General features: G+C 52.4%; 1 protein-coding gene across 1 annotated transcript in view; it reads left to right on the forward strand.

Moving 5' to 3' along the window:
• ELF4 (E74-like factor 4 (ets domain transcription factor)) overlaps positions 1-10431 on the forward strand; it is a 16777-nt gene extending 6346 nt beyond the window's left edge. The window contains exons 2-8 of the mRNA XM_011988840.1: positions 614-782; positions 1221-1313; positions 2935-3126; positions 3931-4014; positions 4118-4310; positions 5696-6073; positions 7827-10431. Of these exons, the coding sequence (XP_011844230.1) occupies positions 614-782; positions 1221-1313; positions 2935-3126; positions 3931-4014; positions 4118-4310; positions 5696-6073; positions 7827-8631 (1914 nt within the window). The 3' untranslated portion in view covers positions 8632-10431. The remainder of the gene's footprint in view (positions 1-613; positions 783-1220; positions 1314-2934; positions 3127-3930; positions 4015-4117; positions 4311-5695; positions 6074-7826) is intronic.
• The last annotated feature ends 4475 nt before the right edge of the window (positions 10432-14906 follow it).

Genomic DNA, 14906 nt, shown 5'->3' on the forward strand with positions numbered 1-14906 from the left:
TTGCAGTGAGCTGAGATTGCGCCATTGCACTCCAGCCTGGGCGACAGAGTGAGACTCCATCTGAAAAAAAAAAAAAAAAAAAGAGCTTGCCCTTGGCTGGGCGCAGTGGCTGTAATTACACGCCTGTAATCCCAGCACTTTGGGAGGCTGAGTTGGGTGGATCACCTGAGGTCAGGAATTCGAGACCAGCCTGGCCAACATGATGAAACCCTGTCTCTACAAAAACTACAAAAATTAGCCAGGCATGGTGGCACACGCCTGTAATCTCATCTACTTGGGAAGCTGAGGTAGGAGAATCGCTTGAACCCAAGGCGGAGGTTGCAGTGAGCTGAGATCATGCCACTGCACTCTAGCCTGGGCGACAGAGCGAGATTCTGTCTCAAAAAAAAAAATTTAAAGTGCTGGTGGTGCAGAGCTAACCCATCTCTGTTGATCAAGAACCCACTGAAAGCATCACCTAATGAGGCTGGACCCAGAGTGATGTCATCCTATACAAAGGACAGTCCCTGATGAACCCAAGAATAAGGACTTGCACAGAGGGCCAGATTCTGGTAGGGTGGGTTTGCTGGAAGAGCTGGGTGGGTCTTGAACCACATCCCTATCTTCTCCATAGCTGGAAGACCCCTCTGTGTTCCCAGCTGTGATCGTGGAGCAGGTACCCTACCCTGATTTACTGCATCTGTACTCGGGACTGGAGTTGGACGACCACAATGGCATCATAACAGACGGGACCTTGTGCATGACGCAGGATCAGATCCTGGAAGGCAGTTTTTTGCTGACAGGTCTGTTCCCTTCCTGGGCAGAGAAGGTGTGGTAGAAAAAGGGGTTGTGTCTTTAGGGAACAGCAGCCCACAATGGCTTCTAGTAACCCCGTGCAGAATGGGCAAGGCCACCAGCCAAAAAGTTGTGCTGCTTCACAGAGGAGGGAACCATCTTAGTAGATTCATGGTCTGTGGAAATGGGGTGGGACGATGAGGAGTGAAGACCAGCTGAGGGGGTGGAGAGTTAGGTCAGGAGGGGTGCTGGGCCCTTCCTGGCTGTCCCTCAGTACCTCTGGTCAGGGTCCCCTGCTTCTCCCTCACTTAGCACTCACTTCAGGGTCAGCCTGAAGGATGCTTACCACCATCCTTTCTTCGGGCTGGCCCTGATTATAGCTGTACCCCCTGCCTTGTGCCCTGAGGGAACTTTTCTTCTCTCCTCCCACCATGGAACCGGACCAGATGACAATGAGGCCACCTCGCACACCATGTCAACCACAGAAGTCTTGCTCAATATGGAGTCTCCCAGCGATATCCTGGATGAGAAGCAAATCTGTAAGTTTGAACCCCAGTGCCTGAACTCAAGGCAACAAAATAATTCCATTTAAAAATATGAAATCCGTGTATTGGTTTCTCAGGCATGTGTGCACACAGGTATACATGCACCACACCCACCGATATACATACGACTTTTATCTTTTTGTATTTTGCTGACGGGTTTATTTCAATTAGCACGATGTCCTCGAAGTCCATCCATGTTGTAGCATGTGTCAGAATTTCTTTCCATTTTCAGGCCAGGCACAGTGGCTCACGCCTGTAATCTCAGCACTTTGGGAGGCTGAGGCGGGTAGATCACCTGAGGTCAGGAGTTCGAGACCAGCCTGACCAACACGGTGAAACCCCATCTCTACTAAAAATATAAAAACTTGCTGGGCATGGTGGTGCAAGCCTGTAATCCTAGCTACTCAGGAGGCTGAGGCAGGAGAATCACTTGAACCCAGGAGGCAGAGGTTACAGTGAGCTGAGATCGCGCCATTGCACTCCAGCCTGGGTGACAAGAGTGAAACTCCATCTCAAAAAAAAATTTTTTTTCCATTTTCAGGCTGAATAATATTGGCCAGGGTGCCTTTCTCAGGCCCCTCTGCTCTTTTGCTTAGCTCCCAGGAAGACTGAGAGATGCAGCATGTGGCTCTTTTAGAAATAAGTGATCCGGGCCGGGTGCGGTGGCTTACACCTGTAATCCCAGCACTTTGGGAGGCTGAGGTGGGCAGAATATGAAGTCAGGAGTTCGAGACCGGCCTGGCCAACATGGCAAAACCCCATCTCTACTAAAAATACAAAAATTAGCCCGGCGTGGTGGCACATGTCTGTAATCCCAGCTACTTAGGAGACTGAGGCAGGAGAACCCGGGAGGCAGAGGTTGCAGTAAGCCAAGATCGCACCATTGCACTCCAGCCTGGGCAACAAGAGCAAGACTCTGTCTAAATAAATAAATAAATAAATAAATAAAATAAGTGATCCCTGCCCATCCTACCAAGATCCTAACTCCCCAGAGGGCCCCCAAAGCAGGCTCTTCTCAATGCCCCCTCAGGCAGATACACAGGAGGGTCCCCCCAAATTGCCTTCTCCCAAGGGGTGCTATGGTACAGTGAGGGAAAGCAAACCATAAAGCTGAAATATGAGATATTACTAGTCCTGACTCTCACCAGTATTCATCCAGGATCCAACAATCGGTGCCTATTTGTACTGGGCACAAACTTACTGTGTGATCTTGGGTACATGACTTCCCCTCTCTGGGTCTGTCTCAGTTTCCTCATCAGGAAAACACAGGAATGGGGCTACACGATCTCTAAGGCCCCTTTGAGTCGTAAAATGAGCCAAGGACTAAATTAAGGTGGCCCTTTACCTGGGGTGCCGCCTAGATCTTCCCCACCACCAGCAGTGGGCTATAAATGCGGCAGCGGTGATTGGGGCCAGCTCGTGCCCACAGCTCTGCAGATGTTTCCTCTCCTCGTGGTACAAGCCACATGAAGCATTTTCAGGTGTATCCTGTGTCTGGGGTTCGGGGGAAGAGCCCCCCTGCCCTCCCTTGGAACCTACCCATCTCTCCAGCTCTGGGAGACCCTGCTCCAGCCCTGCCCTGGGCCCTGCCCACCTCAGGCCTTTCTCCTTGCAGTCAATACCTCCGAAATGCTTCCAGACTCAGACCCTGCACCAGCCGTCACTCTGCCCAACTACCTGTTTCCTGCCTCTGAGCCCGATGCCCTGAACAGGGCAGGTGACACTAGTGACCAGGAGGGCCATTCTCTGGAGGAGAAGGCCTCCAGAGAGGAAAGTGCCAAGAAGACTGGGAAATCAAAGAAGAGAAGTAAGTGGGGAAGAGTGAGTGTATGTGTGTCTCCGAGGGGATGGGCGGGGCGTAGGGGGCGGTCAGGGCTTATGGATGTGTTATGAGGCCAGCTCTCTGGCGTGACACGGATGGACCAAAAGGCCTCCCTTCTGTAAAACCTGGCCTCATCCATTAGTCTGCCAGTAGCCTGACATTTCCCATGCTGCCCCTGTCTGCCCTGGATCTGCATAAACTCTTTCAGAAACATTAATGATCTTGATAGGTTGAATCCTAGGCTCAGCGTTTGGACACCAGGCTCGGACCCCTGGCCAGTCCCCAGACCTCTGGGGCCTCAGCCTATAAAAGACTAGTCATGCCGGGTGCTTATCTCCCTCTGCAGAGCTTATAAAGCCGAGGCCATATATGAGAGAGGACTTTGGGCTTTCCCAAGCCCCGGTGTTATTGATTTACTCAGGCGATGGCTGCTTGATACTGCCTTGTCAGCATGGCAACCAAACCTCAGCACTGCACTTACCTGCACAACAGTGGTGCCTTTAGGCTGCCTTTCCATATCAGAAGTTAGGCTAGGCAGATTCTGTTCTCACAAAGGTGACTTATTTGCAAGCACTCGGTTTCTCCACATTGTAGCCATGTTGCAGTGCTACCCTGGGGGCCTGAAAATGAGGGTGCAGAGGCCTGAGGGCCGTGGCTGTGGAGAGCAATCTGGGGCCTCCAGCCCCAGTGACCTGCCTCCTCCTTGTTGGCCTTGTCACAGCCAACTCGGCCAGCTCCCGGGCCCTCTCTCAGAAGCTGCTCCTCATCCTACTTACCTTTCCCTCATAGTCCGGAAGACCAAGGGCAACCGAAGTACCTCACCTGTCACTGACCCCAGCATCCCCATTAGGAAGAAATCAAAGGATGGCAAAGGTACGGACAGCTGGGACTCAGGTGAGGTGGGGAGGGAGCCCCTTCCCTGCTGCCAGGGTGCCCCAGCTGCCCAGGCTGCCCCTCATGGCCTGCCCCTCTGCAGGCAGCACCATCTATCTGTGGGAGTTCCTCCTGGCGCTTCTGCAAGACAGAAACACCTGTCCCAAGTACATCAAGTGGACCCAGCGAGAGAAAGGCATCTTCAAACTGGTGGACTCCAAAGCTGTGTCCAAGCTGTGGGGGAAGCAGAAAAACAAGCCTGACATGAACTATGAGACAATGGGGCGGGCGCTAAGGTAGGAGCTGTTGGGACACAGAACCCCTGCCCTGGGGATCACCAGCCCTTCCTTAAGTCCAAGGAGTCCTCCTCGCTTTTGTGGAGACCTGATTGATCATAAGGAAACGAGTCTCGTAACTTTCCTCTTAGCTTGCTCCTATGTCCATTCCCCAGGCCCCCTCTGGGAGGAAGAGCCCCCCGTCCTCTTGCATCTCTGACCTGGCCTTTTTTTTTGTATTTTCTTTTTTCTTTTTTTCTTTTTCTTTTTCTTCTCTTTCTTTTTTCTTTCTTTTTTTTTTTTCTGAGACGGAGTCTTGCTCTGTCACCCAGGCTTGAATGCAGTGGCGCGATCTCGGCTCACTGCAACCTCCACTGCCTGGGTTCAAGCGATTCTCATGCCTCAGCCTCCTGAGTAGCTGGGATTACAGGCGGATGTCACCACGCTCAGCTAATTTTTTGTATTTTCTTTTTCTTTTTTTTTTTTTTCTTTTCTTTTCTTTCTTTTCTTTTCTTTTTTTTTTTCTGAGACAGAGTCTCGCTCTGTCGCCCAGGCTGGAGTGCAGTGGCACAATCTTGGCTCAATGCAAGCTCTGCCTCCCAGGTTCACGCCATTCTCCTGCATCAGCCTTGCAGGTAGCTGGGACTACAGGCGCCTGCCACCACGCCTGGCTAATTCTTTTGTAATTTTAGTAGAATCGGGGTTTCACCATGTTAGCCAGGATGGTCTCGATCTCTCGACCTCATGATCTGCCCGCCTCGGCCTCCCAAAGTGCTGGGATTACAGGCGTGAGTCACCGCACTTGGCCTAATTTTTTGTATTTTTAATAGAGACGGGGTTTCGCCATGTTGGCCAGGCTGGTCTTGAACTTCTGGCCTCAAGTGATCTGCCCACCTTGGCCTCCCAAAGTGTTGGGATTAGGGGCCTGGCCTCCTTTTTGCTTTTTATAATGGAAGAGCAGTTCAGCATCCCTCTTCCCCAAGAAGGGCTTTCTTCACATCTGCAAGCCAGAGCCCCAGGGAGGTGGACTTGAGTTGTCCCAGAGGTGGTCTCTCAGGCTGGGGGATTGCTGTCCCCGCCATCCATCCCCTCACTCTCAGTTCCCTCCTTCAGTCATTCCCTGTCCTCTACCCCAAAGCAGGGGGTTAGAGGGGGTGGCATCTGAAAACCTTTCTGTGATCCTTTGAGTCCTCCGGGGGAAATCTCAGGAATGTCATAAAAGCCTTCCAAGTCCAGGTGTTGACATATCCTTTCCCTTGCCCTTGGGCCCTCAGCTGGCTCCCCAGCCAGCCTCACTCAGCCTCATGCTTGCCTAGCCCTGGGAGAGGAGCGCTGGGGAGATGGAGGTAGAAGGTCTCCCACCCAGCTCCCGGCTAACTCCCAATTCCCCTCCCCTCTTCCTCTAGATACTACTACCAAAGAGGTATCCTGGCCAAAGTGGAAGGGCAGAGGCTGGTGTACCAGTTTAAGGAGATGCCCAAGGACCTGGTGGTCATTGAAGATGAGGACGAGAGCAGCGAAGCCACAGCAGCCCCTCCTCAGGCCTCCACGGCCTCTGTGGCCTCCGCCAGTACCACCCGGCGAACCAGCTCCAGGGTCTCATCCAGATCTGCCCCCCAGGTCAAGGGCAGCTCTTCTTGGGAGAAGCCAAAAATTCAGCATGTCGGTCTCCAGCCATCTGCGAGTCTGGAATTGGGACTGTCGCTAGACGAGGAGATCCCCACTACCTCCACCATGCTTGTCTCTCCAGCAGAGGGCCAGGTCAAGCTCACCAAAGCTGTGAGGTAAAGGCACCCAGGTTGCATGAGTCTTCACATAGTACATCACTTTGGGGTTCAGTTTTCTTTTTTCTTTTTTTTTTTTTTTTTGAGATGGAGTCTCGCTCTGTCACCCAGGTTGGAGTGCAGTGGCATGATGTCTGCTCACTGCAACCTCCGCCTCTCGGGTTCAAGTGATTCTCCTGCTTCAGCCTCCCGAGTAGCTGGGATTACAGGTACCCACCACCACACCCCAGCGAATTTTTGTATTTTTAGTAAAGACGGGGTTTCACCATGTTGACCAGGCTGGTCTCAAACTCCTGACCTCAAGTGATCCGCCCGCCTTGGCCTCCTAAAGTGCTGGGATTACAGGTGTGAGCCACTGCACCCGGCAGAGCTCAGTTTTCAACTTCTTGCCAAGCTCTGCTCTGTCTCCAGGCTCATGGGATCCTCCCAGAGCCATGGAGAAGCCAGTAGGGCACTTGTTGGTCAAGAGAAGGAAAGTCACTTGCCTGAGGTCACATATCCGGGGGCTTACACAAGAGCGGCTCCCCAGGGAGCCACCAGGGCCTCCGTGTCCTGGCCCATCCTCCTAAGCCTCCTCTATTCTAGAAAAGAAGCAACAGAGAATGTTCTAGAGCCGCCTGCTGTGAACCCCTTGGGACCTCCAGGCGTACCCGGCAAGCTCTCACTACTTCTCATCCCCACTAAGGGGCCTCCGATTTTCCCTGAGAAGGTTGGACTTGTTGGGTTATGTGTATGGACCTCCCACTAAGCTGGCGCGGGTCAGTGAGACACCCTTTCGAGGAGGGCAGGCAGAAGAGTGGAATGGTGAGGAAGATGGGCTCTGGGGTCACAAGGCCTGCTGTGTAGTGCTTACTCACCTATGTACACTCGCTGTGTAAGCACTAGAGCAGGGACTCACATCGAGGCCTTGTGAGACCCCAGCATCCCCACTTGGAAGAAATCAAAGGATAACAAAGGTATGGCTGGTCTTGGAGCAAGTTATTAATACATAACCTCTCTGTGCCTCACTTTCCCCAATCTATAAAATCAGATTGTTCTTATTCCACTTGTGGGCTGTTTTCAGGATTGAGTGAAATGCCACATGTCAATCACTTAGAATGATCCCTGACCTATAAACCTATATACTAAGTACTTAATAAATGTGAACTACAGCTGGGCACGGTGGCTCACGCCTGTAATCCCAGCACTTTGGGAGGCCGAGGCAGGCGGATCACCTGAGGTCAGGAGTTCAAGACCAGCCTGGCCAACATGGTGAAACTCTGTCTCTACTAAAAATACAAAATTAGCTGGGTGTGATGGTGCTTGCCTATAATCCCAGCTACTTGGGAGGCTGAGGCAGGAGAATCGCTTGAACCTGGGAGTCAGAAGTTGCAGTGAGCCAAGACTGTGCTACTGCACTCCAGCCTGAGTGACAGAGCGAGACTCCGTCTCAAAAAAATAAAAATAAATAAATACATGTAAATAAAAATTAGCTGGACATGGTGGCACACACCTGTAGTCCCAGCTACTTGGGAGGCTGAGTCAGGAGGATTGCTTGAACCCAGGGCTTCAAGGCTGCAGTGAGTAATAATCGTGTCACTGCACTCCAGCCCGGGCAGCAGAGTGAGACCCTGTCTCTAGAAAAAGAAAAAAAAGCAACAAAACAGCAAAGAAATCGACAAACACCTTCAGCTCCATTCCTCTCTGCCCCCCTTCCTAACCAGCTGGGGGACACCTCCTGCCTTAACCAACTCTGTTCTCTGTTTCTTCTCAGTGCGACTTCGGTGCCCAGCAACATCCACCTAGGAGTGGCCCCCGTGGGGTCGGGCTCGGCCCTGACCCTGCAGACGATCCCGCTGACCACGGTGCTGACCAATGGGCCTCCTGCCAATACTACTGCTCCCACTCAGCTCGTTCTCCAGAGTGTTCCAGCGGCCTCTACTTTCAAGGACACCTTCACTTTGCAGGCCTCTTTCCCCCTGAACGCCAGTTTCCAAGACAGCCAGGTGGCAGCCCCAGGGGCTCCACTGATTCTCAGTGGCCTCCCCCAACTTCTGGCTGGGGCCAACCGTCCGACCAACCCAGCGCCACCCACGGTCACAGGGGCTGGACCAGCAGGGCCCAGCTCTCAGCCCCCTGGGACTGTCATTGCTGCCTTCATCAGGACTTCTGGCACTACAGCAGCCCCTGGGGTCAAGGAGGGGCCACTGAGGCCCTCCTCCTATGTTCAGGGTATGGTGACGGGAGCCCCCATGGAGGGGCTGCTGGTTCCTGAAGAGACCCTGAGGGAGCTCCTGAGAGATCAGGCTCATCTTCAGCCACTTCCAACCCAAGTGGTTTCCAGGGGTTCCCACAATCCGAGCCTTCTGGGCAACCAGACTTTGCCTCCTCCCAGCCGCCCCACTGTTGGGCTGACCCCGGTGGCTGAACTTGAGCTCTCCTCAGGCCCAGGGTCCCTGTTGATGGCTGAGCCTAGTGTGACCACATCTGGGAGCCTTCTGACAAGATCCCCCACCCCAGCCCCCTTTTCCCCATTCAACCCTACTTCCCTCATTAAGATGGAGCCCCATGACATATAAGCAAAGGGGTCAGGGCAAGTGTGACCCACCAGGCAAAATTGAGCAGCATTTTCATAGGGACCGACTTCAGTAGCACACCTGCCCCTGCATTTCAGTGGGATGTCAACACACTTGACCCCCAGTTCCCCAGCTCTGCCTGGTGTCACTGTGGCCAAACAGTGCCCAGCTTAAGCATCCCTGGCATCAGACTATGGCCTTCAAGAGCACTAGGGGATATGCTTTTGCCAGCATAATGGGCTGACTTGGTGATGGAGGGAAAAACCCTTGGGCCAGGCAGAAGTTTGTGGCCAGGGCCTGTGCAGCAGTTTCGTGAGAAGAGCGCTTCTACTTGGCTCTATCTCACTGGCTGCATCCCCTACACAGGGAATTTACTACCCCGTATGTGACTATCCCTGTATGTACTTGTGTGTACTTGTTGGTCTGTATCTTAGTTTCTTTGGGGAGGACAGGGCTGTAGCTGTGAGGTCTTGTCTCCAAAGGTGTGTGTATGTCTCTGTGGATCAGCCACAGGGATAGGGATTTTGTTTTTAAGGGAAAGCATTCTCTAATTCCCTTTGTTCATGCCATGATTCAGTTGCTCTGAGACTATGGGGTACAAGTTTGATCCCCCGAATCTGGAGATGTTGTAGAGCTGGAACGAGTGCAGAGTAGGAACGCTTTGATGCGCATGCACATTGGGGAAGATGCGCTCCTCAGGGACACGAAGGCCGAGTAGGATAAAACCACGATGGGAGGGAAGGGAAGTCAGCTCTGGGAGCAGCACTCACTGGCTGGACCAAGGTACTCTTCCTAGAGTTTGCCGTGTTAGCAACCACAGTCACCATGCGGTCAGGCTGGAATCATGGGCCACCCCAGAGTGCTTTGCTGAAGGATTAGACAGGGGTGAAGTGCCCTCCAGCCTCAGAGCTAGCCACAAAGCCTCCAGTCAGAGCTGAATTCATTGAATATTTGTGCCTCGGGCTTGGGCTGTTTGTGTGATACCAGCCCCCCGCCAGACAATAGCCTTTGCTGACACCCCAGCCTACTTCCCCGATCCTGGGCTCCCTCTTGATTACTTTTTGACATTTTCCAGCTGTCAGGCGTCACTGGGGCTAGTCCAGCAGCGACCTATATGGGGCCCACCCCCATTCCTGCTCAAGCATGGGTACCTACCACATGGTTTCTGCTGCTCAGCCTGCCTGCAACTCACCTCAAAGGCGAACCAGCCTGCCTCCATGATGACTGCAGCAGACCTCCTCGGGTGGACCGATGCCCCTCATCTCCCACTTTCACACCTAACCCTGACTCCTTCACCAAGAAGACGGGAGTCGGCAGCCGGGAGTTCCCATGGCACCTCTCTCTCTTCGTGGCTCCCTGCTTCCCCCTTCCCTCTTTCCAAGGAAGGGTCAACCTATTCTCTCTCAAAGCCAACCCCTAGGCCAATGGCCTGGATCTCCTCCCCTCTCCCTTCTTTAAACGAGCTTGCTTCCCTCTTGCCAAGTTTGGGGCAAGGCTAAGAAATTTCAGCCACAGAAACAACTCTATTATCTGGTGACTTTGGGTAATGTGAATCAGTGCCTGAGGACCTTTGCTGTGTCCTTGGTACAAAACCATCCACTTGACCTAACTACCTCCCCTGGCCGCGCTCTTGCTCTTCTCTTCTTCGCCAAGCCAATTATCACCCTATCCCACTCTCTTCTTCTCCCTGCCCCCTGGAGGGCACTGCGTTTAGTTGTGCAAATGTATTTTCTATGCGTGTTTCCAGCAGTTGGCATTAAAGTGCCTTTTTCTAATAAAATCAGTTTATGATGAGTTTCCTGATGGTTGAAAGTGAGCATCTTGATAAAGGGTCACCATTAAAAAATTTTGCACAAAGGTGCTGCATGGGTTGGGGTAGCCCCGTCCCCACCTGAAATCCGGTTTCTGCCACCCCTACTCCAACTCCATGGAAACTCATTGCTGGAAGGTCATCAGTGACCTCGTGGTGAAATCAAATGTCTTCTTCACAGTCCTCGACCCTCGTAAGCATACACTAGCTGGGCTCTCCTGCGTCCCCCATCACCCTTTCTGGGGCTGGTTCTTCACCTACCACTTCCAATGTGGCTGTTCTTCAAGAATCTCATCCATTTGGGGCTCATTGTGGCTCCTCGGAGATGGGTCTTAAATCTAGAGCTCCAGTCCCACCCTTTCTCCTAAGCTCCTGGCTCACATTTCCAGCGATCTGCTGGACATTTCCACGTGGATACTTGTCAGCCCCTTAAAGATAGCCCCTCTATTGAGTCAGAGTCTTGCTCTGTCGGCTGGAGTGCAGTAGCATGATCTCGGTTCACTGCAACCTCTGCCTCCCAAGCTCAAGCGATTCTCCTGCCTCAGCCTCCTGAGTAGCTGGGAGTACAGGCACACACCACCATGCCCGGCTAATTTTCGTATTTTTAGTACAGCCAGGGTTTCACCATTTTGGCCAGGCTGGTCTCCAACTCCTGGCCTCAAGTGATCCACCCACCTTGGCCTCCCAAAGTGCTGGGATTACAGGCCTGAGCAACCACGGCTGGCCAACAATGGATTTTTTAAATTATTTCCACACTCACAAAAAACTTTTCCAAGATGATGGGTTGATGGGTGCAGCAAACCACCATGGCACATGTATATGTATGTAACAAACCTGCACATTCTGCACATGTATCCCAGAACTTAAAGTATAATAATAATAATAATAAATCAAGCAAACAAAAAGGCCATCATGACTTGCCTATTTCTGTTAATGGTGCCACCGTTTTCCTGACCTCTTAAGTTTGAAATTTCAGAGCCGTCTGATCGTTCCCTTCAATTCACCCCCATTCCCCTCTCCCATCTCCTGAAGTCCAGCGTGTGGTTTGCAATGTCCGTAAAACCTCGCCTTTATTCCACATTCCCAGAAGCCTCCACCCTAGCTCAAACTACACACAGAGGCTCCCGGTGTGATGTCTCAACCCCTCCCATTTGCCCTTTGATAAAATGCCCTCAGTGACGACTCCTGCCCTATAGGTAGGGGTGATACTCAAAACACTTCATCTCTAATCCTTTCTATACTTAATCCTTTCATTGCTGAAGCCAGTCCAGGGGTCCTGGAGTAGGGATGGGGGAGCACTTGGGCTCAGGGCAGTAGCTCCGAAAGTATTTTAAGCTTAGCCTCAGCCCTGTCTTCAGGACAAAGCTCCAAGTCCTTGGCCTGCCATCAAGACCCTTCACCTTTGGGTCCTAACTGACTTCCCCAGTCAACTCACCCTGCTCCTTCTGCCACCACTCATACCCCAAGGCACTGCTCCAGTCAAACTGATGGATTTGCTGGCCTGTGAACATGCCTCTGTTTACAATTTCCAAACTCTGTGCTTTTGCTCTTATTATCTACTATATATAGTCTAAGCATTTTAAACCTGGAAACCAAGATCCTCCATTTATCTTTTACCTGCTCTAGGCAATACAGACAAACTCAACATTATTTACACACTCTTGTGTTTTCTTAATGAATAATCTTCCCTTCTATGTATCTTTTCCTTTAGAAGTACAATCCACTGGCTGTGCACAGTGGCTCATGCCTGTAATCCGAGCACTTTGTGAGGCTGAGGCGGGCAGATCACGAGGTCAAGAGATCGAGATCATCCTGGCCAACATGGTGAAACCCCGTCTCCACTAAAAATACAAAAAGTAGCTGGGCATGGTGGTTGGCACCTGTAGTCCCAGCTACTCGGGAGGCTGAGGCAGGAGAATCACTTGAACCCAGGAGGCGGAGGTTGCAATGAGCCGAGATCGCGCCACTGCACTCCAGCCTGGCGACAGAGTGAGACTCCATCTCAGGGGGGAAAAAAACACACACACACACAAAAGAAAAGAAAGAAAATCCATCCCCAGCCAGGCACGATGGCTCACGCCTGTAATCCCAGCACTTTGGGAAGCTGAGGTGGGTGGATTACCTGAGGTCAGGAGTTCGAGACCAGCATGGCCAATATAGCGAAACCCCATCTCTACTAAAAATACAAAAATTAGCCGGGCTTGGTGGCACGCGCCTATAATCCCAGCTACTAGGGAGGCTGAGGCAGAAAATCCCTTGAACCTGGAGGCAGAAGTTGCAGTGAGCCGAGATTGCACCTGGGTGATCAGAGCAAGACTATCTCAAAAAAAAAAAAAAAAAAAGTACAATCCATCCTTCAAGATCTGATTGGTTCCACTTAATCAGAATGTCCTTCCTATCCTCCTAGTACCAATTAAATTGTGTTCCTCCTTCAAGACTCGATTCATGGACTCTGCCTCCCCAGACCAGCCTGTCCTAAGTGAGCTATTTTAAACTTATTGCAATTGCCACTCTTTCAGCAACTGATCATGAACACCCTGTGACATCTCTTCCATTATAATCACAAACTGTTACTTAAATCTTCAATGACCTGTACCTATTTAGTGTCCCCAATTAGTACATTACCTCCTTGAAAAGCGGGAGGGACTGTATCAACCACGTAAGGTGGCACAGTACAAAGCATCAAGGAACGGTTACTGATGGAGCCGGTGGGAGATGGGGACCGAACTTTGAGGTAGGTGGCCTCTGACCTCCCCTCTGCCCAGGCACTCGCCTCAGGTGCTCCACTGCTCTGGGCCTGCCCTCCCTGGCTCAGTGCCCTCATGGTATCCCCAACCCCACCCCCCACCTTAGCACTCAAACTTTGTTACTATTTTGAACATCCTCTACCTCTAAAGCAACTTCCCTGTCCAGTTTCTTTCTTACTCCAAGTGTGAAACTAGCTAAACTGATTAACCTGTGCTGATATAGTTATGGGAGAGGGCTAGAGTAGAACCTCAGGAGACAGGTTAATTTTAACCAGAGTCAAGTGGCAATAAGTCTCTGCCTTTTCGTGGTTTAATGGAGTCAGGAGTCAAGAGATGACCCTCATCTCCCAGCAGCTGATATGTTACTCCCTCCTCTGGGTTCCCACAGCACTTCGTTTTATTTTTCTGAGATAGAGTCTCCCTCCCTTACCCAGGCTGGAGTGCAGTGGCGCAATCTTGGGTCACTGCAGCCTCTGCCTCCGGAGTTCAAGCAGTTCTCCTGCCTCAGCCTCCCAAGTTCAAGCAGTTCTCCTGCCTCACCCTCCCAAGTAGCTGTGACTACAGCTGCGTGCCACCACGCCCAGCAAATTTTTGTAATTTTAGTAGAGACAGGGTTTCACCATGTTGATCAGGCTGGTCTCGAACTCTTGACCTCAAGTGATCTGCCCACCTCAGCCTCCCAAGGTGCTGGGATTACAGCCCTGAGCCACCTCACAGCACTTTGTAAATACCTCTTATGGTAGCACTTAGCACACTGCAGTTCCTTAATTACCTGTTTATGTAGGGTTCCCCGCCAATAGACTGTGGAGCTCCTCAAGGACAGGGACTGTGTGTTAGTCGCTGATGTATCCCCCAGTGCCTAGCACAGTGCCTGACACACAGTAGGTTCTTAATAAATGCTTATTGAAAGAATGAACGGGTCCTGATTTTAATTCTGGGACCTCTGCCCTATGCTACGGCAGGCAAGAGGAGAGGGAGGGGGACAATCCACACTTGGAAGCTAAGGCGGCTTTCTGCCCGCTCCTATAACACTGCAGGGGGCTACTTCCTTTGCCCCTGGAGTGTTACAGACACCCCCGGATCACAGGGTCCACGAGGAGCCCAGGGGCTGCTTGCCAGCTGTGCGTTGCTGCCACCAGGTGCCACATGCAACTCCTGAACTCCCGCCCTTTGCTGCTGCCCGCTTCCAGGGACTGCCTCGCCACTATTTCCTCACCCTTGGGTGGGGCTGTCGGGTGGAAGTGTCAGCTCCAGTGGGTGGGGCGGGACAAGAAGTTATTCTGAGGGTCACAGACCTTTCTGATCCCATCCTGTACTCCAAAAGAGGCAGCTGCCTCCAGCTCTGAAGTCGCTGAACCTGGGGTGAGTGAGCTTCTTCCCCTCCTGGACGGAGGTCCCAGCCTCCGAGAACTTCGGTCCTGGCGCGCCGGACGTGGAGGCCGACGTCCAGCAGGTGGCGCTGTCGAGCCAGCGATGGCGGGCGAGTCGCCCGGCGGGGCCCGGGAAGGGAGGGGCACCCAGGGCGGGGCCTACCGTCCCTGGCGTCTTCCAGTCCCTCGATCATGCCCCTGCGCCCACAACTGTCCCCGGACGGTTCCGGCCGCCACCAAAGTCCTCCGCTGTTCCGGAGCTTCGAACTTTCCCCTCGGCCTCCGCCCCCTTCACTTTCCAGGGGGAATTTAGCTGGCCGCCGAATGCGCTCCCCCATTGGCCAACTGCGC

The sequence above is a fragment of the Mandrillus leucophaeus genome, unplaced genomic scaffold (genome assembly GCF_000951045.1).
Source record: "Mandrillus leucophaeus isolate KB7577 unplaced genomic scaffold, Mleu.le_1.0 Scaffold339, whole genome shotgun sequence".
In the NCBI taxonomy this organism is placed as follows: Eukaryota; Metazoa; Chordata; class Mammalia; order Primates; family Cercopithecidae; genus Mandrillus; species Mandrillus leucophaeus.